This window comes from Neopelma chrysocephalum, unplaced genomic scaffold (assembly GCF_003984885.1).
Source record: "Neopelma chrysocephalum unplaced genomic scaffold, ASM398488v2 Primary Assembly neopelma1_23, whole genome shotgun sequence".
Taxonomy (NCBI): Eukaryota; Metazoa; Chordata; class Aves; order Passeriformes; family Pipridae; genus Neopelma; species Neopelma chrysocephalum.
Window position 1 is genome coordinate 4610788 of NW_020897691.1, and position 22844 is coordinate 4633631.

The window sequence follows — 22844 nt, forward strand, 5'->3', positions numbered from 1 at the left end:
AAGACATATTAAAGTTCAAACCCCACAAATCCCATAATTTTATAGCATGCTGACATTTTAACAATAACTGAGGAAAGCAGCCATTACAACAGGAAAACTTTATAGCACATGCAGGCAAATTAGCAAAATTAACTATAGTTGAAACATAGAGAAGTGGCAACAGTTTCTTTCCCACTACTATTAACATTTTCAGGCTGTTTGTATCAACAACTGGCTGATACATACAAAGTTGCTCTTAGAACCTGAGTACTGAGTACAGCCTGAGTTCAGAGAGGAGAAAGACAAGCTATGTCCTCAGGAAGGTCTTGAAATAATGCCATTTTCATTATAATTGATGGGGAGAACATCAGCCTTTGAAATAGCAAAGCCAGATGTCCCATGCAATGGCTGGCTACTCAAAGACAGGTGACAGCATTCATTTACATCCAAGCAAGCACACAATAAAATAGACTGAGATGGGGGGAAATGTTGCAGACTGATGAGTATTTGCATTTCTCTTTATATGCACCGCAAAAGCCAAACCCTAAGAAATGCCATGATAACCTGGCCAAAACAGAACTCGTTGGCAATGGTACAAAGATAATAAGGGGAACAATTCTGGCTCAAAGCGACTAACATTGAAAGCAGCATCCTCTTTGTTTCCCCATGGCAAAATTTCTCTACTTGCAACTCAGATTTCTGTTCCACAGCAATGCATATCTTGTGAAGATCAGGAAAAAAACCCACTCCCTGTGTTGCGGGAGGCATAGCAATAGCAAGTGGCACTCATACAACTAAACTAATTCTGCAGCCACAAGAACTCCCATGCTGCTTTAAAGAAGTGATTTTCCTAACATTGATTAACCTCAGCAGCCTGAACCAGTGGGAACATTGGAGAATATTGATGAGAATGCACAATCGCATCTTATGGCATCGAATATAAAATCTACCTTGACTAAGGAACATCATCACTACTGACATTTAATACTTATGAGATGTTCTACCAGCTTAACAGATGAAGGGGAAACATCCCAGTCTCTTCCAACTCCTGAATACATCACAAAAAACCCTCACAGTCCTGTTTATCTTAACCAAAATGAAGAGCAACAGTGCTCTGCTTCTGGGTCTTTTCAGATATACCTTCAGGGTATGCTTTGAATACTGGTATCAAAAGCCTTGAAGGCAGAAGAGTAAGACAGAGCTGTATGGTTTCTTTGTACCCTGGGAAAAGAAAGCTGGACCAACTTCTCCCTTCTTACCCATTTGTGGTTTAAATGGCCTGCAGCTGGAAAACATCAATGTACTTACTCCTACGTTAATGAAGGCACACTCTACAAGATATGGTATTAGACTAAATACTGGGGTGAATTCCTAGAATGAACCAAAAGAGCAATGACAGAGCAGAAGTCTCAGATGGTAAAGAAGTTTTATACAAAAAATAAGAAAGGCTACCTCATTATGAAAGTTTGATTACACAGAACTGTTTACATCCAGCAACTGAACAGACACAAAATGTCTAAGTGCACTTTGCACTGTGTTGCAGTTACAATATCCTAATAGGCACAAGGATACCTTTCACAGTAAGACTAGGAGATTCTCCTGACAACAATAGTCTTTTCAGTGCTCTCCCCTATTCAACATCAGCTGCAACAGTGCTTAGAAACTCCCAAGACATGGCACAAAATAAATGTAACTTGCTGCAGATAGTATTTTCTCATAACACATGAAAAATTTACAGGCTTTCTAAGCGCTGCAAGTTATGAAAAAGGAATTACAATTCTCTTTCATTAACACTAAAAATACCTTTCACCAACTTGAAGCTATTCAGTCCTGGCAACCAGGTCCATTCAGTGAAAAGGCTATTATTCTGTGCCTAATCAGACAAAGATTCCTCCCCAGCATGTAGATAAAAGGGATAGGCTGTCATCCGTAACTACATAATATCTCTGACTGAAAGCAGTCATCCTGAATTTTGTTTGATCACTTTCAGAAGAATATTAAGGCTGCCCAGGGAAGACATTACAGCAACTTTCTTCAGTTAGTTTTCTCAGTGGGTTGAGATCATGGCTCTCCCTGCTTTCCAGGTACAGTAAATGAACACCTACATAAAATTATCCTTTAGCCTTTCAAAGCCAAGTAACTCTGGCCATTTCAGAGTACGCTTGAGCTAACACCACAGCTTATAGCACCAGTCCTACCTTTGATCCAAACCATTACCTCCCTACCCCAAAGCAAAGCTTTATATAGCTGTGAAGACAAAGGGAACTGAACCTGATTAAAGCCAGCCCAGCCAAGAAAAAAAACCAAACATCTCTGCTTACACTTTCTTCACTTTTTTCTTTATATATATTTATTTATATATAGAGAGATGAGCAGTCACTTATCAGTCCTACTCCTCAATCTTACTTTCAGTCCTAGTTCTATTTTGGTTTGTCTATGGTTTTAAAGCTTTATTTAAGCAATTAACAAAACTGTGGTAGTGTAGCTTGTAGAACAAGATACTGTACTCTGCTATAGCAAAAAATTACAGATCTTGTATCTTTGGAGAGATCTATAACATGCCCCCAGACAGCAATTCAGAACAGGAATGAAATATGAATTATGAATAAACTCTTGGAGAAGCACCTCAATTATAAGCAATGATTAAAGAGACCTGCACCAATTACAGTGTCCTAAAGTTACCTGATGTGAAGCCCTTTCCACTTGTAGTAACAACTTACTGTGTTGCTATTTACAGTTACATGTATGGGCTCTAATGCATAGATTTAAGTTCCTGGCTACAAAATGTTTGACAGTTTCAAGATCTAAAACCAGGTGATCAAAATTATTCACTGAAAAGCTGGAATCAGCCGTGAATTTTCACTTTGCTGATGTGATGGAATTTTTTCTCTAGGGTACTTCAAAATCTTTACAAAGTCACAATTTCAGACTAAACATGTCTTATTTGCATATAAAATGCTATCTTTCATAATTCACATTCCCCTGAAAATATCCCCAGAAGCTGGCTAGGATATTCACCTTAGAACTTAGTAAGCTGATCCATCTGATCTTCACAAGTCTAACTTAGAAGTATCACACAACGATTTTATGTCCATTGTGGTTGCAAGTATCTTCTTTTGTTATTTAACATACATTTTGGTTTACCAGAGCATCTTTTGAAAATGCACAATACACATACGTCAATATGATTTAAACACAGAATTTCAACCAGAAGCCTATGATAGCCTGGTTAGAGACACAAGAGTTTTAGGCATGAAATAATGCCTATGATTGTGTAAACATGATCACATTTAGATTCAAAACTTGTTTCAGTTCTAGTACATCTGCTTTAACAAAGCCGACTGTAAGCAGTTACAGTTAAGACTTTAGAGATAATAGGGTATATATTTCAATACTCAGTGACAAGTTGTTTTTAACAGTAATTTCTGTTAACATAGCTACAAGAGAAAGTTTTACATGAGAGTGATTATCACATCTCTCAGTCTGGTTACCTTTCCATTTTAAAAAGAGTTTTCACCCACACCCAGAAGTTACATTTTTAATTTTCAGTTTCTTTGAACATTTTGCTCAGCTGTTCAACTAGTGCTACAAGCTCAGGGTTTCCCCCAAGTGATTCAATTTGTTTATAAGCTTCAGATTCAAGCTCTTTCAATGTATTCCGAGTGTACTCAAAGGAACCAACATTTTCAAGGTAATGCACACAGTATTTTTTTATATCTATGTTCTCTGTCCTTTGACGTAAGATGTTTTGCACCTGAGTACTTTCAGGTCTTGACCAAATTGCATGAATGGTTGGGAATGAGAACTTGCCCTCAGTTAAGTCTTCACAAAAACTCTTGTTCTCACTATATTCTTTGGAGTGCAAGTTGGCATAATCATCTCTTATTTGGAAGAAGAGACCAAGTGTGTTAAGAAGTGGCTTTAAGTCTTTTTTATAATTTGAGAACAGCTGCATGAGGCCTACAGCTAATCCAAAGAGACCACCTGTCTTTTGCAGTACCATAGCTTTATATTCAGCCTCTGTAGGACAGGTGTAAGTATCCCTCCAGTAAATGTCCAAGCCTTGACCTTTATGGAGTTCCAAAAGTTGGCGGGTAAAAACTTTAACAGCATCTGGATGATCGAGGGTTAAAACCTTCTCCAAGCCAAGAAAATACACATAATTAGCACAGTTGATTACAGATGGAATTCCATAGATACTGTGTGCCACTGGAAAGCCCCGTCGTAGCTTTGAGTTATCTTCAATATCATCCACAAGTAGGCTTGCATTGTGCAACATCTCTGTCACTTCAATGATAACCTATTATAAGAAGAGAAAATTATTAAGTCTGACATTGTAATTTAATACCCCGTTTTGCAAGACCTTATTTAAAATTGATAATGTTTTAAAGAAATATATTCTCTATCCCTGAGGTTCCCCTTTAGACCACTTGCTTTTACTATTAGTACAGATTTATGATTCTCTTCATCAGCCAGTTTGCTCTAAGTCCTAGATCATGTGGTCTGTCTTTTGTACACTGTTTTCAAATTCAAAGTGAACTTACTCCCTGAAGTGTTTCCATTTGCATGCCTCTCTTCATTGTTGCTACAGTTCTAAAACAGCCATTGTCTAGAAGTCTGTTACTAGAAACATGATTAGGGGAAAAGAAAATAAACAGTGTTTTCAAACATTTAGATTCACTAACCTCAAATCTCCCCAGGTCAGTTCTTGAGAGTGTCAGGTATCATCCATTATCCCATGTCTCATAAACCTTGTTTTGATAAGCAGAGAGAGTTCATCTTTCTTTTCCCACACTTCGTGTGGTTATCTTCAGTACTGAGCTCTTAAAGGACAGACTATGCTCTCTGAAACATCATTTGGAAAATTCTTGGCAGAAAGACAACAGCTACAATATCTTTTGGGAAGCTTCCTACACACTTACTACTTGTTACTAGGTAGACCAATATCATACACCACCTGAGGTGTGCAATAAACTCTTCAGAACATCAGGTTTCTAGCTGACTAGGAGTGAACCTTAACATCTCAACAAAAAATGAAGAGACTTAACACTATACACTGCTTTTATAGCACAGCTGTTATGCAATCAACAGGTATATTCAGCAACTGCTTAAACAGAAATAAATTTAAGCATATAAAACTGCATACTGTATAAACACTGCAAAACACATCTGATTAAGATATGATTTTAAAGCTAATGAACCAATTACACTTGCTAGCTACAAACATTGCACTCAGTCAACATTCATCAAAACAACTTCTAAAAAAATACTAAGGCCACCATAAAATAGTAGCAAATACCTACTATGGTCCTATAGGACAAAATATTAAGGACTTTGCTATAAGCATTTTTTTGGGCAGCAAGCCACCTGATGTTCAGTGACCAATGTCCCAAAGATTAAAACCTAAACCCCAGGAATTTAATTGCTTTTCCAAGATATGACTGCAAGAACAACATACTTAACCCTCATGACTCACCAACCAGGAAGAAAGTAAGCCCTACTTGGACCTGTCAAGATACATTGTTGACCATTGACTTAAAAATCAAAGGATAGAGCACTTACTGAAGGCAACTCCATATACCTATTTGTTTGAATATTCTTTTGGTCCACTATCTCATTCTCAGTACTATCAGGAAATGTTCTATGTGTTTTATGAATTCCTTGGATAAGCTTATTCCAGCATTTCTCTTGCTAACCTATTTCATATCACTGTCAGTTTCATGATCCCTTGCAGCGTCTATACATTTAAGATTTAATGGAAACAGTGCTTCATGATTCTGTGTTTGAATCGAGTTACCTAGTGAACTTAAGACAGTGTCAAAAATGCTTCAAAGGTGAAAGTAAGGAGTGAAATAGCTCATATAGCAGAAAAAGCTTATTTTATAAGACATCAGGAAGCAGCCCAAGAAAATGAAAAGACTGCTCTTCATAATGACAGCTGAAGACCCAGTACAGAGTGTTATATTTTCTTACAGCCTAAACTATCTAATCAGTACCTGCTACACTATTAGTTCAACACACAGATTTCTTCTACTCCTTATCTGCAATAGCTTTAAAATTTGGTTGACCCTGTACTAGGCCATTTCAGTGCTTTCTTAGGAGAAAGTTCCTCTGACAAACCCAGTGTTCTCTAATTCAACAAGCTGGAGTCTCTCAGTGCAGCACCAGATTGGTACAAGAAATTCAGTGAGTGCTGGGGGTGAAGAGACCACTTGGCTGGGGAAAAAAGTGAAATGGTGGCAGTCAATAGTAAAATAAACTGCCGAGGAACAGTAGCCTCAACTGTATCATTTGACTAAACTACATAAAGACAAATAATCTAAGGTAAAAAAAAAAAAAAAGTCCCAGAATAAATGCCAGAATTCAGATTTCTAATAAAAGAAATACAAATAGCTGGAAGGGAAGCAGGCTGTTAGACACAGGGGACATCTTAAGAAGATTATGGGAGATGTCAAAAAGATGACCAGAGGTAGTCCTCCAGACCTCAACCATCATTAGTTATTAAAATTAGTACAAGAATGCACAAAAGCTGTAATAAATGGGTCAGGATGCAGATTAAAAGATGACAGGGTCTTGGTTTTGTCCTCAAAGGCCCTGAAGAATAAAAATACCAAGTTCCATCACAAACAACTTAAGTAGTAAAGGAAACATTAAAGCATTGGTTTTCCTCAAAGATAATCAAAAGAAGTGGTCCAACTTCTCAATAATAGTTACATGAGCATCAGTTTAAACTAACAGAACTGGTAACTTCTGTTCATACAGAGGCACTGCAGCTTTAGTTTACTGTATCACTAAGCAAAAATGGACCACACTGTCATGGGTGCTCTGCAAAAGGGCAAGAGGCAATTGTCAGACTGTAACATAAAGAAATCCTAGTTGAACAGAATGGAAGGCTTTGTTATAACGGAAGGAGTTCAGCATGAGAAGACTCACCCTGGGAATGTGAAGAAACTACATCAGATTTTCAAACTCAACAAGGCTCCCAGAAGCCTAAAGTAGCTACAGAGCAAGCCCTGCTTTAAGAAGAGGGTTGTCCTAGGTAAATTCCAGAGGCTCCTTTCAATTTGAATTCTGATCTATGATATTAGACTAAATCAACACATGCAATACACAGGTTGCTATGTTTTATTTGGATATATATCTGAGCACAAAGGGTAAGATGTGTCTAGCTGAAAGACAGAATAAATCTGGCTAAAGAGTTATATAGATAGATTGAAAAATAGAAGAATTGCTAGATTATGAATGCAGACTCTTAAACCACTTTGCTACTTGAGGGCTATGAAGTGTCACTCTTCAGCCACTCTAAAAATGACTCCTTCACAAACTCTAAAGGTACTTCTGCCAACCATTAATGACATTAACAAGGGACCAGCGGGGTAAGGGTCAAAAACCACAACTGATTATTTTAATTCCTTACATTGTCTTGGACACAGAATATTTTGCACTCTCTATATGCAGTTTAGCAAAACTGCAGTCTAACCTAACACAGAGGATAATTTTTCATTTGACAAGCCACAGTGTTTAAATACACAACCATGCACCTTGCACAATTCGCCCAACAGAAAAGCAAAAGGGAACAAGAATTCCTAGTGTAATGCTTCTCATTAGTAAGTAAGGACTGGAGACTGTATGATATACCGCTCACGGTTTTGGGTTTGTAAAGTTGATTTAACTGCTGTCTTTGATATTCTTGAATCAAAATCTCAAGATTTTATTTTCAACCACTACATTTACAAGATAACTGTCTAGCTTCTTTCATAAGTCATTAAAACCCTCAGTGTTAGTAACTGAGTTATGCAGGTATCACTGTTACCCACTTATCTACTTCAAAGGTTTAACACACTTAGAAAAAAGTAACTATTCTACATAAGACATGCAAGTGATTTCTTTAGTGTTGCATCATAGTAAAAGCCTTGTACGAGAGTTGTTTTCCTGAAAGCTTACTTCATACTCAGAGAATAGTGCATTTAAGACTTCTTACAATTTATGCTAACTACTAGAATCATCTGTTATCAGTAATCTTGGAAGAAAAATAACAACCTTTTAAAAATAATTAGCCAGTACCTGTATTTTATCTTCCGGAACATTCAGCCAGTGATTAAAGGCCTGTGACAGTTTGGTTCTCACTTGCTTACCTACAATAAAAATATTATAGACATTTATAAAAATAACAAAGTTCATTATTAGGGACAGTTTGTCTTAACAACTAGAGCTGACTTGAGACTTGATTAAAAAAACCTGATCAGTGTGATGACCCAAAAGTGGAAAATATATCACTGCATAGCTTGTTTCTTCATTGTATAAACATCAATTAGCAGCAGTTTCAGTTTTAAACACTTCACAGTAATATGCAAGGCACATATTTACAGGTTACTATATTTAGTTTTGACAGTTTAATTAGTAAGGGATCCCGAGTATGTTGGTAACCTGTACAGATCAGCTTGCTACTTCTGAAAGTAAGCCCTAGTTTGTAAGGAATGTTCAAGATTAAAATGTTTCAAGTATGATTCATTATTAGTGAAAGTATGGGTATTTGTTGAACATGTACATCTCTCAATTTTTAGTTCTTTCTCACGTAGTATTCTTCACTTGCTACTGTAAATTCATAAAACAGGAAACTGACATTTCATATACTTACTAAATAACTCTAAACAAAAATCTGGACAGAACATTCCAAACAGAATAGAACTTTCCAAGAATTCAGATATTTATCTTACACCCAAGAAATCTGCCTACAAATAATAGGATTTGGTCTGCTTTAGTTAAATCTACTTTGTTGGAGTCAGGCAGTCACCCTGTTTCATAGGAATGAAAGACAACATCAAATGTCCAAGTTTAGTGTCAAAATAAGCAGTATTGTTTCATCCAGATGCAATTTATATGACAGAGTTAATTTCAAGAGAAGTAAAACTCTACGTCTATGAATTGTTGATACCAGCTTTCTTTAATAATTGGTTAGTATTCAGGTACAAACATTTATTCAGTGTCTACTGATGTTCAATATAAAATGAAGTCTTCTCCTACCCACACTGAGACAATTCTGCTCTGAACTTTGAGAAGCTCAGCTATGTATAAGATCTTCGAACAACTTAAGACAGGTTTAGAAAAACAGCTCTGCATACGTAGCTCACATAAGGAAGGCCTTTGAAAAAAGCTTTAAATAAACTTCAAAGCAGTGCAACATAGACAGTGGGTTTCATATTACTTGTCTCAATATCTACTGAGACATTATAATTCTGCAATATTTGTCCTGCTGTTGATAATTCCATCTTGCCCACAGCACCAAAAAAATTTCAACATTTGAATCTCTCCCTAAGGCTTCTCTACTGCTGTGTGACCAGCACATACAGAATAGAATAATAAAAATGGGTAAATTCTCTTGCAGTGATATACCCTGGAGAAACCAGACTGAGAATTTTTCATCTTCTAATTAAGTCACCACCAGGTAAGCAATAGCTTTGTGGGTTGGGCTCTGTAGCAAGGATGATAACCTTCTTTCCTGGATCAGAGGTCTGAAATTTTTGTCTCCATTCTCAATCATTTCCAGTGCTTTCTGTCACCACTATCCTTTTATTTTCACTAGAAGAGACTAACAAAATAGTCCTTTCCCCCCCCAGTAGCTTTGTCCTCTGGTTCTGTCCAGTGTGAAAGAGCATTCTTACCTAGACATACACAGTCATTGGCCTGTTTTCTCCATTGTTTTCTGTGCTCAGTTTTAAAGACTAATAGCTTCCTGCAGAAGAGAGGGATTGTTTTGTCTCTCCTTGAAAACAACTGTTACAAACATCTGCCAAACTGTAGAGCTTGCCAGTTAAGTACTAACAAATATTTCACTACATTCATAAAGAAAACCACTCAGAGATAATATCGCATTAAGGAAGTGTACCTTATCTATAACTGTTTATTCACTTCTAAATTACATTGATACAGACAACACTTAATTCTGTTTTTCTGAATGTGTCTCCTAGAAAATATGCTTACAGAATGCTGGATGTTCAGCAACAAGCATTATTTTATCATGAGGAACTTGACTACTAGCACACACTTCAAATGGATTAGTAATATGCACAATGGATTTTGCCACTTCAGTTCCTTAGTACAGACAGCATTTGAATTGTTAGACTCGTCTATCTTGACTAACATGGTTTCCTAGACACTGACTATTCAAGGAAAAAACACCGTGTAGTGAAGCAATTCATCTTCCTTTTATAGGTGCAGATTTGCTTGTCTTCTAAAGGAACATTATTGCTACAAAAATGCCATTTTATCTTGTTCTGAAGTCAATCTCACCTGGCCTATGTGATAGTACAGCAATTTTCTGTATGCACATTTTATGCCTGCAGCCATGCTGCAATGGCAAAAGACCAAACCCCTCTAATGCTGGTCTCTAAAGCCTAGATGCAGAAGACTCTATTCCTTGCCACACCTCTCCTCTCTCCAAACTAGACAACAATAGAGAACACTAAGACAAAGTTAAAATGAGCACTGCAGAATTATCTAGTTTCTTCACTGTCATTTGTCACTGCTCTGTTAATTATTCTAAGCAGGCTATTGTAAAATTGAAGAATAGAGGTCTAACATCCAAAATTAGAAGCTCTACCTACTGTATAGAGATATAATAATAGACGTTACTGCATCAAGCTTTTATCAAAGGTATGTTACATGCATTTGGTTTAATCTGCCTAAGATTATTACCCAATACTACCCAAATTGAACAGCAACTATGAAAATCTTTTCTCCTTAGTAATGCTGGGTGGAAAAGGTGAGGGGAAAAAAAAAGAAGAATATAAGAGATTCAATCTGATGGAATTCCTTCTACAGATAAGAATGTTAAAGCTTTATCCTTAAAACAAATATCAAGTCAGATTAAAGGTGTACTGAGGACATTCCCTCCACTTCTTCAGATGAGATGCTTCTCATCTAAAAAACAAACAAAAAAAATTAATCAGCCAACTCACTCTCTCTCTCTTCTCCACAGCTGTCCTTGTGACAGGGAAGATCCAAAACCCACAGACCTCCAGCTCTGGACAGACTCCTGGTTAGTATTTTTTCACTCTCACTGCATTAAAGTAACAATAAATTACACCCTTAAGGCAGCACCCCACTTACAGAGAGGGTACATAAAAGGGCTAGAACAGCATGGGAAAGAGCAGAGGGACTATTAACCTAGCCTCCATTACAGCCTCACTAAGCTAATTCAACTCATTAGCCCAGCAGAGAACTCTGCTTTTTGCTAGGTTAGCTTTCTGCCAGCTTTACGTACTGAGTCAGCTTATGCAGTGGATCTACCAGAGTCAGTACAGGGTGAGCAGCAGATGCTGAGGACCAGAGAAAGGGGCATTGCCCTTCTGGAGGAAGCAAGCTACTATACTACCTCTGCTATATTGTACACTGGCACGTTTAGCTGCGTCCTTAGATGGATTAAAACTAAATGGATGAAGCCCCCAAGCAGACCTCCCCAAGCAGCTACAAAGAACACTACAACCAGCATAAACAAACTGCAGAAGAAAAGCAAAGAGAGCAGGCATATACACTTTTAACCTGGGCAGCCACTTGTAACAAATTAAGGTCACTGACAGAATTCTCTAGCTGAACTTCCCTGTTCATAATAGGGTTAACCTGTCCACAGTTGTGATCCTGATTTTTGCCTTGTTCCTTCTCACAATCCTGAATGCCACTATCCCATGGTCACTACAGCTAAGGTTGCCTCCAGTCTTCATGTCCTAACCAATTCTTCCTTGTTTTCAGTGTGAAGTCCAGCATAATGCCTTCTTTAATCAGCTCCTTGATCACCTGTGGTAGCAAGAGGTCAACAATGCATTACAGAAACCTTCTGGATTGCCTGTGTCCTGCTGTGTTGCTTCTTCTACCAGACAGTGACGTAACTGAAGTCTCATAAGAATCAGGGCATGTAAATATGAAGCATCTTACAGTTGTCTGAAGGTCTCATTTGCTTCTTCCTGCTCAGGGGGTCTATCGTAAAGACTCAATATAGTGTCACCCTTATTGATCTGCCCTCCAGTCTTAACTCATCAGCTCTCAACAGGCTCATCTGACTGAAAGTACAATTCCATGCAATTCAGCTGCTTTTTCACAAAAAAGGCAACTCCCACTCCTTGCTATCCTAGGCTGTCTTCCTAGGCAGTCCACATCCATCCATTGCAGCACTTTAGCTGTGTGAGCTATCGCAATCAGACACTCCAATAAAATTACTGCCAACCTCTAACCTCTCCTGTGTATTCCCAATAACGTATGTATTTGTGTAGAGGCACTTCAGAGGCATCCAATCTTGCAGATTCCTCAGAAAAAGTCAGAGCTTCCCCTATCATGTTGTTCTGTTCGTACTTGTTGGAGTGCTGGGATGGTCTGCTTTCAGCTCTGAGATTCCAAGGTGTCTCTTGTTCAAATCAGCCTGTACCCTTTGTCCACAACTTCACTAATTCCTCACTTGACTGTGTAGTCAGTTTCTTTTACTGTCATTTCTAGTTTAGTCCCTTCTCACATGTTGCTCAATCTGTTAGCGGAGACACTTGTGTCCTGACATGGGTAGGTGGATGCTATCTCCTCGTGGTAGTCCTTGCTCTATAAAGGGAGTCTCATGGCCATAAGATGCAAAGCTCTGCTATCAACATGAGCTGTGCAACTAACTAGTTGTTGACAGGCAGTATCTCTTTATTCCTCTAGACAGTGAGGGGAAGGGGGTTGAGGATCATGGAGAAAAGCCATGTGGCTTCCTGTGCCCTTGGTTCTCATTCCAAAAGCCACATAGTCTTGCTTGATAAGTTTCAAGCACCCCCTTGCTATATCCATTACTGCTTCATTAGAAGAGTTGCAAGGTTAAGTATTTTAAGGGTGAAACACCTTGGCAGTCCGTCCATAAGATCAGAGGTACCCAAAAACAGCAAACCTCCCTAATACACAACCACATGCGGAAGCCTCCATCCCCTGCAGGAGTCAGTGTCTCCACTACTATCACTTGCTGCTGCCCTAGGTGCTGTTCTGATGCTTAGTTGTATAAAATCATAGAATCATTTAGGTTGTAAAAGATCTATACAGAACTTCCAACCATGTGTCTTCTTACAGTGCACTGAACCTATTTGGCAATTGCACATCTGCTCAAGGAACAGGAATCTTTCTCCTGGTGCCAGAAGCCATCAGTTCCACAGTTCCCAGTCTTCACCACTGTGGGAGTATCCATCTCCCAACCTGATATGCACAGACTATTCCTGCTCCTCCTTCAATATACCTGGACATTTCAGACTCCTGAATATGTAGTGTCTTGTAATTTTTGTTATTTCTGATGCTGTGCAAGCCTGCTGACCCCCTTCCACTGCTCCTTTGCTTGATGACACACTTTTTCCACCACTACATACCTTTTAGGGGCAGGGATATCACTTGTTTCTGGCCAGTGGGTGCCCCCAGGCACTCCTGCAGCTCAGAATCTAGAGAGCTGCAGCCTCCATGAGGAACTTGGCCCAAGCTGAGGCCTCTGATATGCCAAGCACAGTTGTGCCAGTGGTAGGGATCATGCCCTGTGGTGCTTAACTCCTCCACCAAGCTGGTCAAGTTCAACAACCCAGCACAAAAAGCTGAACAACAAAAGCCAGTCCTGATTGTTTAGCTTGCTGAACAAGCCCATGAAAGACTGCAGCTAAGACCAGAGGGATATGAAAGGGAAGATGCAGTCATGAAAGGGATCAGAATTTACCCCTTTCAACAGCAAGCTGTTGACCATATCAGTTTTATGGCAAATGAAGTCCCATATACTCCTTAGTGCTGCACAACCAGCTACTGCTGTTAACTCAGACAGGCAGAAATAAAAGATTCATCGTGAGTATGAATCAGGCCATTTTTGAGACAAACCACAAGGGAATTTGGGAAAGTCAATCCTGCACTTTATGAGACTAAATACTAGATTAAGTAGAACATTGCTAAAAACTAGTATGGCAATGTTCTCCTACAGTGAGATTTTACAAGAAAAGTTACTGTTTCAGAATTCTTCTCCTAAGCAATAATTTCTGCTAGAGAAGGAATAAACATTAATTACCATACTAGCAGTTAAAAATAGCAATATAGTAAAAATACTTTAATCCTAGTAACTTCCCAATCCTAGTGCTGTTGAAAGTCAAAGAAATATACAAGCTTACTTTATGTATTACCCCCAAACCATTACTATTAAAAGTCTTATTTCTGTAATGGGAATATAACTCCTTGTATTGAGGGGTTAATCCTTAGCACTTAAAAAATTTGTGTTCTTACACCACAGACAACATTAGCAGGCACCTTCCCTCCCCTCCTCCCAACCTTAATACTGTTACAAAATCCCTCTTCATGTAAACAAAGTTTGATATGTATCTAAATTCATTCACTCATAGGTTACTAAACTGCTTGGAGAGTTTGTTTAACTAGTCTTACAAGATAAGCAACTGGACTGTACAACTGTAAGCATACATATTTGACACTTAGCCAAGCTTCCTGCAAAAGCCCCTCAGAGCTCAAACTGATCCAACACAGAAACAGCTCCTTGTCCCTAACCTTTTGCCAGCTCACTAACAAGACAAGAGATTAACCAGGCAAGTTTTTAACAAGTTAGGTGGTTGGTACTACCTAATAATTTGATTAGCAAGCTGAGAACTAGCACAAGTTAAGCAGCAGAATACTTCCAGAAGCATAGAGGATAGAACGAAACTGTCTCTTTCAGCAAGAGCTTCTTAGATTAGCTCAGGCATTTCATTTGGCTTCCACCCTATTTATAAACAGCACCTATATGCCCATTTTTTTCCTGCTTATCAAGCTTTAGTGCTCATACTAACTCCAATGTTCACACATATAGCTTGGTCCTACTGATTCATACTTGGCACAGCTGATTTGAGGCAACGCCGGTGTTTCAAAAACAGTAAACACCAGCTATATGATTGTGAACCCTCACTGCTTCAACTGTTACTCAATACAAACTTTCCACAGGTACACCACTTTCATCTGCCTAGTTTAAGAGAATTCGTCTCTTTTGAGTCACACCTCCATTACTGCATAGAGAAAAGTGTGTCTTGTTTCTCACCTTCTCCGAATTAAGTAGAAGTCACCATGGTAAAGCGGACTATCAGATTTATGATTCTTTAGCAGGACAGGATATAAAACACCTGCACTGCCTGCAAGTGTAATATTACATAAACCACCAGTATAGAGTGATTAGGGCTGAACTCACCAAGTAGAGGAATTTAGCCACAGGACTCAAAGTGGGAAGGTTAAATGTATATTCTAGATGCATCGTTTAAAGTGATAGCTCTTCAGTCAGCTTTTAGTCAATCACTTTTGCCTAAAGAAGCTTTTTTGGGCACTTTGTGCCTCTTGTATATTTCCTACTAGGAAGCTGAGCTTTTTTTCTTTATCTACAATAGCTCTAAAAATAATTAGCAGCTAAAGATGCAAAGGTGTCACAACATACCTTGGTTAATGAGATAATCTAACCAAACAAAAAGTACATTTAAAGATGGTGTTGGAGGAAAGTCAATTTCTTCAGGACCACGTCTGAGAAAGCTCTCTGGAATATCACAAACTCTTTCTCAAGATAGTTCTCTAGAAAGACCACCACCCAGTTCAACACAGGCAAAAGGAATACATGTGAGGAAATGGGAAATGAACTTTCTGGCATTAAAAAGGCATGCAACTGCCAAATTCTTTCCTTTTCTTAGCTTTAACTCAGTGCTAACTGCCAAGTCAAATGAAATCACTAATGTAAGCAAGAAAACCCTGGATATTTGCAGAGATTAATAATGAATTTCATTATACATAGGTATAATGAATTAGGACCCACAGGGCTCACCCTGCTGATATACAGGTCTTGCTGCAGATGTGCAAAAGCCACTTAGTACTGTGCCTCTGATTTATAGTGCTACTTGTCCAGGCAGAAGGTCTTCTACCCTGGTCACATATAATTTTGATCACGATTATTTTCCTTAATATTTACCCATATTTTGTATCTTCCTTAACTCCACCAGCATGCAGTATAAACTAGACAGAAGGCAACCAGGTAATTATGCAATAGTTCCAATGACAAAGTTGTTCTGTCAGTAATTTTACAAAATTAGTCACTTTGATGGCTTGTATGGTCTGCATTACACTTTAAGTGTACAAGTAAAAGTCACAGCAAACAATCTGACTTTTTAGTCAGAGACTTCCAAGAGGCATACGATATAGTTTGCTATCAAACTGCCTCCTGAATTCTGCTACATAAGTATGATTCAAGACTAAAAAGTTCACGTGAATGTATTGCTAGTAACCTGATACTACACAAGGACCGGTCGCACCTCTCACAAGTGAAGCAATCTGTGGACAGCTGAAATTGGCCATAAGAACCCAGCTCTATGCATACCAGGGAGAATAAGTTACGCAAGAGAAACAGGTTAGTACAGAAAAAAGCCCCACCAACAAAAAACCCCCAAAGAACCTCCAACCAAACAGAAAACCTTAAAGAAAAACCTTCAAGCAAAATCCACAACCCACTGAGTTCAGTACAGCAAGCAGATAAAGAACAAAACACTGAGTTTAAGAATACAATTAAGTCTTCAGTACTTGCCCTTACCAGTTTTTAAAGTAGCAAGTCAGCTTTTCTGAATGGAGAACTTACACTAGAAACAGACTCAAGAGCTACTCTACCAATCTCACCAAAAGGGTGGTTCTACAGGAGGAGGAACAAATACTGGAAAGCATTACTTTTTATTACTCTTAAATCCACAAATCAAGAACAGATAAACTTCTTGGTTTATATTTCCCAAGACAAAAGTTGCTATAAAACCAATTTTGATATTTGCAAACAACACGCTACAAAGAAACTTGCCTGGTAGTTGAAGTAAATACTGGTATGGCTCTAAGATTCTTTTAGATGTTTCATCCATCCCATCCATTTCTTTATTTTGTAAGAGGTAGTTCACTGTTAAAGAAAGTGTTATTAACATTATTTAGATCAAAAATTAGGGAAGTAAACAATAGATGCATATAATTAAGTCAGGTGACTTCCAGGTTAGGTAAAAATACTCCCTTTTTGCACATCACACCTTCAGTTAATACTACCTTCAGTAATAGAAACATGCATATGTATTAAATACAGTTTTCTTTAATTATTCATGAATAGTTTAAACCAACCCCTAGACTTCATTCACTCCTTTATATGTATTAGAGGGCTTAGCTGACCAAGTATTTCAAACATTACCATTCATAACAATGAAGCTCCAGTTCAAGTCTTTAAAGACATTTGCAGCAAACCACACATACAAACTTATATAAAGACACATATACAAAACCTCATACGTCTAATCTGATTAGATCTCCCTAAATGCTTTCCCCATACAAAAGTGGAGATGCCTAAGAGCAGAAAATACACCTCAGACCAAGGCAAACTAAAGAACAGTAGCTTCAGTCTTCTGATAGAATTTCTCAGTCTTATCTTAGAGGCCAGAACAGAAATATACCATTCTCTTACCACCATTTAAGCATACAGACAGCTTTACACACTTTCCCATATACTATACAGTAATACTCTTATGATAAATATTTTAGGATCCAGAGCCTACAGAGCTCAACCGTTTTCTATTGATTAAATTTCATTTCACATACTTTAGTCATCTCTATCTGCATTTCTTTAGACTGTTTTCTGTAATAGATTTTCTGTCCTTTCACCTCTAGCCTTCCTTGCTGCACTGCAGATGCAGCAGCTCAAAACAATTCCTCTCATGTAATTTTAAGACAGGAACTGCAGCAGTAACAAAGTCTCATACTACTTCAGCATCATTTCCCAGTTACTTTGCTACTATCCTGTGAAGGACTTAGTTTTTTCCCCTGGAGCAACTGAATAGTTATGTAAATTATTCTCCTGATTTTGGCTAGAACACAGCCAATTTTCTTCCTAGTAGCTGGTGCAGTGCTGTGTTTTGGACTTGGCGTGAGAACACTGTTGATAACACACTAATGTTTTGACTATTGCTAAGTAGTGCTCACCCTAAGCAAAGGACTTTTCAGTTTCCCATGCTCTGCTAGGCAGCAGGTGCACAAGAAGCTGGCAGGCAGCATGGCCAGTACAGCTGACCCAAGCTGGCCAAAGGGATATTCCATACCATAGAATGTCATGCCAAGTATATAAGATGGGGGCACTTGGCCAGGAGCCACTGATGGCTGCCTGGGGCAGGGATGGGCACTAGTCAGTAGGTGGGTTAGCAACTGTACTGTACATCACTTGTCTGCCTTGGGTTTTATTCCTCCCATTATTAAAATTCACTTTATTTAAATTATTAAACTGTTATCTCAACCCTGGGTTTTACCTTTTTTTCCTGACTTTCCTCCCTATCCCACCAGGGTGGTGGGGAGTGAGCGAACAGCTGCATGGAAATTAGTTGTGGCTGGGTTAAATCACAACAAGTGTCCATGAAAATAACTATTTTAAAGTGATATTTAGAAGTATGAACTGATGCCTTTTTAATGTAGGTACACTAAGGGGAATGGTTAATGTGAATGGAAACTATGTTCCACACTTGCTCAAAATAATCCAGCAATATTTTCTCATCAAAACCTCAGAAGATTAGCATCATGATCACTCCTTCCTCTTAAGCTACCTGGACAAAGCGCTATTCCTCAACATTCATGATAGCTTTCAGTATAGCTCAGTCAGTTCCTATCTACTCCCATTCCCACCCTCCACACTCATAAGCATTTGTAGCAGTCCATACTTGGGGAATTGATCTCCATTAATAACTTTTTCCCAAGCTTAGGTTTGGATCAATTCTTCTACTTGCTTCACTACATATGTTCATCAAATGTATTGGCACTTCAGGGGCAAGACAGGCTATTTAAGCAAACATAGTTGCCAACAAAATGCTCATAAGACTACACCTTCTGGGACACCTTTGCATAGTTACTAAGCAGTGATGCCACTTATAAGCAGTATAGCCTTTCCATCTTATCCATGGTCAGGCCATGCAGTAAACTAAATCAGATTCGACACCCTTGATGCCCTATTTTGCTATCTGCTTGTTGGTGTAACTGAAGGGACAGGAACTGCTTTTAACCAGCACTGCCACTGAGAGTCAGCTGTCAAACTGTACCCTTACATATAAAGGATAAGTCTCAAAGGACTTCAGTTAGGAAGCAAAATCAAAAAGACTATCAGAATCCACCACCAGATGTTTTAAGCAGAAAGAATCTGGTAGAGATGGATATAAAGACATACTAACAACTCCCCTGCGACTATTATTTGTCAAAAAGCCACACAGATGGTGACAGAATTAAGTGCCTAGCTATCCAACTGGGCTGGGAAGAGATGTTAGGACTGGAAGTGCTCTCTTATAAAAATTTATGCTCAGAAGTACATATTAAACTTCTTCCTCCTCCCTTGGGGAATTAGGTCTCTTGCCTGTCTGTAGGACACCAAGATAATATTCAGAATCCCAAACTAATTTGAAATTCACTAGTATTATACAGCATCAACCCAAATATTTGCCTAATTCTTCACAAAACTAGTAGGAGTCCACCTGAAATATGGCTTGGCAGCAGAAAATTAGTCAGGCACTTTGCTACAAGTGCAAAGATTTTTACTTTTTTTTTTTTTTAAATGATCTCTAATGAACAAAGAGTAGATAGTAACTTAGCTTCAATCACTGTTGTTAAACTTCTCTACATTGCTATGCTACCATGAAATGAAGACTTAGGTAATCTCTGCCAAGGAAAAACAGTCTGTATTCATCAGACAGCTACATGTCTAACACACCCACTGAAACAGTGAGAATAACAATGAGCAGAACCTCCCCCAAACTTCTTCGAAGAAAGGGACACTTGATAAAGAAACACGTACATGAAATTTGTTACAAAGGCCTGTAAGCAAAAATACCATGATACGAAACTTGCAGTCTCTTTGCACAAAGTTATTACATGTGACACAATTGGGAATTACTTGATATTAAGGTTTTTCTGCAGAGGTGACTGACTGATTTGCTACAGAAGTTACACTGTTGCAGAGAGACTTCTCAGTGAAGACGTTTAGAGAGGAGATCTCAGTCACCATCTCCCACTAAAAGTGCCACGAGTTAAACAATAAGTGAAAGGGAACACAAAGCCCTTTGTTGGTGAAAGTGCAAGAGTTGATTACATGTATGCTTATTAATAGGATTAAAGCATTTAAGGCCATTTTACCTTTCGAACCAACAGACTTCCTGCGTTTCAATTCATATGCATGACTAATTTATTCTTCCAGTTACTTCTCAGTATCCCCACATGAGAATACAGAACAGAACAGAACAGCAGAGAGCCCACACAACTGTCTTTTGGACTGCAACAAACTGTCTCTCTAATGATCTCTTTAAAAACACACACAACACTAGAATAAGATGGTGACATGGGCTTCCATAATTTGGAACTACTCTAAAGCTATACCTGAAGGTGTGATCTGGGTCTAGGAGCTTTCTAGAGAGGATGAAGGCAGTATTAATTCCAGGTTACATGTAAAGAAAAAACTTCCCTTTGGAACTTTGCAAAACAGCTTCTCACTCCATCCCTCGCTTTCAATTCTGCAGAATATTCTCCCCCTCCTCCCAGGTAGGGATAAGTAATCACTGAAATAGTCCAGGTCAAATATACAGATGGTATTTTAAAAAGTATCATCATCACAGTGGCTACAGTCACAGTGCAGTTACACAGGAAATAAAAGACAACCACCAAAGAAGCAGAGACCTGTAGTGCAAAAGGAACCATCCAGAAAGTTCTTAAATCGGCTCCATCACAGAACTTAGTGCACCAAGACACGAAACCAGTGGGGGGGAAAAAAGCCCCAAATGGGGGTAGGGGGTGGGAGTGAGAAGGTCTGTTTCAGAAGGAATACACAGAAACATAATGAATGTGTATTGTTACAGAGAGACTACCAAAAGTCTTAATGCAAATGTAACCTGGACACTAGTCCATGTTCTCATTCTAACTAGCAGAGTCCCGTTTACAACCATTCCTAGGCTGACACCGAACAACATGTCGCATCCAACCTGAGGGTGGGCAACTTCCCACAAGTGGAAGGGCCGTCAGACACTTTCCCAGAAGATGCAGACAAGTAAACAAGCAGCTTTCTATGGCCGCAAATCCAACACTAACGATAGAAGGGCATGAACATAGCGTTGCTGGGATCGTGCTTCCATTTTAATGGGATTTCGAGGTATAATCGAGCACGAAGGCTTCAGAAGCCGTACAACAACAGCTGGGCCGCCCAAGTCCCCGCAGGCAGAGGGAAGGCTGCGGGCTGACCCGAGGACAGAAAGTGAGTCGGCAGAACCCGCGACCGCTGCTAGAGCGCTGCACTACCAGGTTAAAACTCACAACACCACAGCCAGATCGAAAGAAATAAGGTTAGTTTTTTTTTTTCGGAGTTCAACATGACGGACGCAGCCTCTGCAGCCGCCTCCAAAGCTCAAAGGAGGCAGCCCCGGCTCTCCAGCGCCATTTTAGAAGCGGTGAGACCGAGAGCCGAGGACGCCCCGTTCTCCCTGTCCGCCCCCATTTTCTGCGCGGCGCTGTCGGGCTCGGCCGCCGGGGAGGGCCGGGAAGCGCCGCCCGCCCGGCGCAGCCACGGCCCCGGAGCGCTCCGTCAGCCGCTCCGCCCGCCCCGCCGACGGCCGGCGCCGCCCAGCTCTACCGGCGGCCCCCCTTCGCCGGGCCCCTTCCCGGGCAGCCTGCCAGCCCCTCCTGGGCGGGGCAGGGCGGCCACGGCTCCTGCTCCCCCCGCAGCCGGGCTCGGACCGGCCCCTCCGAGCCAGGCATCCCCCCTCCCCCCCGCGCCCCCCACCAGCCACGGCCGGCTCACGGGGCAGGCAGCCTCACCTCGCCGCCTCCTCCCGAACAGCCTCCGCTCCGGGAGTGGCGGCGCTGGCGGCGGCGGTGGCGGCAGAGCCCGGGGCCGGAGCACCGCCCCCTTCCTTCCTTCCGCCCCACCGGGCGCCACCTTCCCCTCCCGGGGGTAAAATGCGCCACCGAGCGCCCCGCTGCGCACGCGCCGGTCCCGCCCCCTCAGCTCGTTAGGCTCCGCCTGGGGCTCCGCCTCCCCAGCGCGCGGTGCATCCTGGGAGTTATGGTCCGTCGCACCGCGCCGCGCCGCCTGCCCAGCACAGAGTGAGCGGAGGGCGGGAACTGCGTTCCCCATGAGCCCTCGCGGCGCCGAGTCTCAGTTTCCATAGAAGTGGAGAAGAATGATGTCAGTATTTCCGACGCGGCGGCCAATGGGACCACGCGGAGGGCGGGCTCTGCGGGCCGCGGCCCAATGGGGGAGGCGGGACGGGGGGCGTGGCCCGGGCCCTGCGCCCGTCAGTCAGTCAGTCCGTGCGGAGGGGGAGGGGGACGGAGTCGAGCAGTCACCGTCGCCGCCGCCGGGGCCGCGTAGGACGGATCGGCCCCTCTGCGCGCCGTGCGGGGCCGCCGCCAGCGGAGCCGCTGCTGGAGCGTCGAGTGGGGCCGGAGGTGCCCGGAGCTGAGAGGAGCCTTCTCCCCGTTGCCTTCCGTGCCCCCCGCCTCGGGCCGGGGGAGTAGCGGGCGGGCGGTCGACGCGGAACAAAGGTGAGGGCGCCGAGCCGGAGAAGGAGCCCCCGTGCCCTGCCGTCGGCGGCCGGGGAGGCGGCTCGAAGCCCCGTGGGGGCGCGGGGCCGGGCGTGCGGCGGAGAGAGAGGGAGGGGGGCGCTTGTTTTTCTCCTCGTAGCGAGACTGCGGCGGGACTCGCCGATCCTCCTTCTCCCCCATCCCGCCCCAAACAGCCACCGGAGGGCCGGGGGGGAGGGACTGGCGCCTTCTCCTTCAGCCCCTCGGCCGGGAGGGGACGGAGCCCCCTCCTCCACACTCGCACACACGCT

The 22844-nt window shown here is 41.2% G+C and overlaps 3 protein-coding genes across 10 annotated transcripts in view; 1 reads left to right on the top strand and 2 right to left on the bottom strand.

The window, feature by feature from the left end:
* TBCE (tubulin folding cofactor E) overlaps positions 1-21911 on the bottom strand; it is a 53483-nt gene extending 31572 nt beyond the window's left edge. Inside the window, exon 1 of the mRNA XM_027685035.1 lies at positions 21826-21911. The gene's annotated coding sequence lies outside the window, so the exon portion shown is untranslated. The remainder of the gene's footprint in view (positions 1-21825) is intronic.
* GGPS1 (geranylgeranyl diphosphate synthase 1) lies at positions 120-21939 on the bottom strand. Of its 8 annotated transcripts, none has more exons than XM_027685087.1 (4): positions 21826-21939; positions 16817-16909; positions 8044-8114; positions 120-4279 (listed from the first exon to the last, which is right to left on the bottom strand). In XM_027685087.1, exons 2-4 carry the CDS (start codon positions 16881-16883, stop codon positions 3518-3520), a joined length of 900 nt encoding a protein of 299 aa, XP_027540888.1. In that variant the 5' UTR covers positions 16884-16909; positions 21826-21939; the 3' UTR covers positions 120-3517. The 8 variants fall into 8 exon arrangements, with proteins under 8 accessions (XP_027540888.1, XP_027540898.1, XP_027540907.1 ...); XM_027685097.1 differs by having other exon boundaries at positions 16817-16921; positions 21826-21925; XM_027685106.1 differs by having other exon boundaries at positions 16817-16912; positions 21816-21924.
* Positions 21940-22374: 435 nt separating this feature from the next.
* ARID4B (AT-rich interaction domain 4B) overlaps positions 22375-22844 on the top strand; it is an 89085-nt gene continuing 88615 nt past the window's right edge. Inside the window, exon 1 of the mRNA XM_027685004.1 lies at positions 22375-22554. The gene's annotated coding sequence lies outside the window, so the exon portion shown is untranslated. The remainder of the gene's footprint in view (positions 22555-22844) is intronic.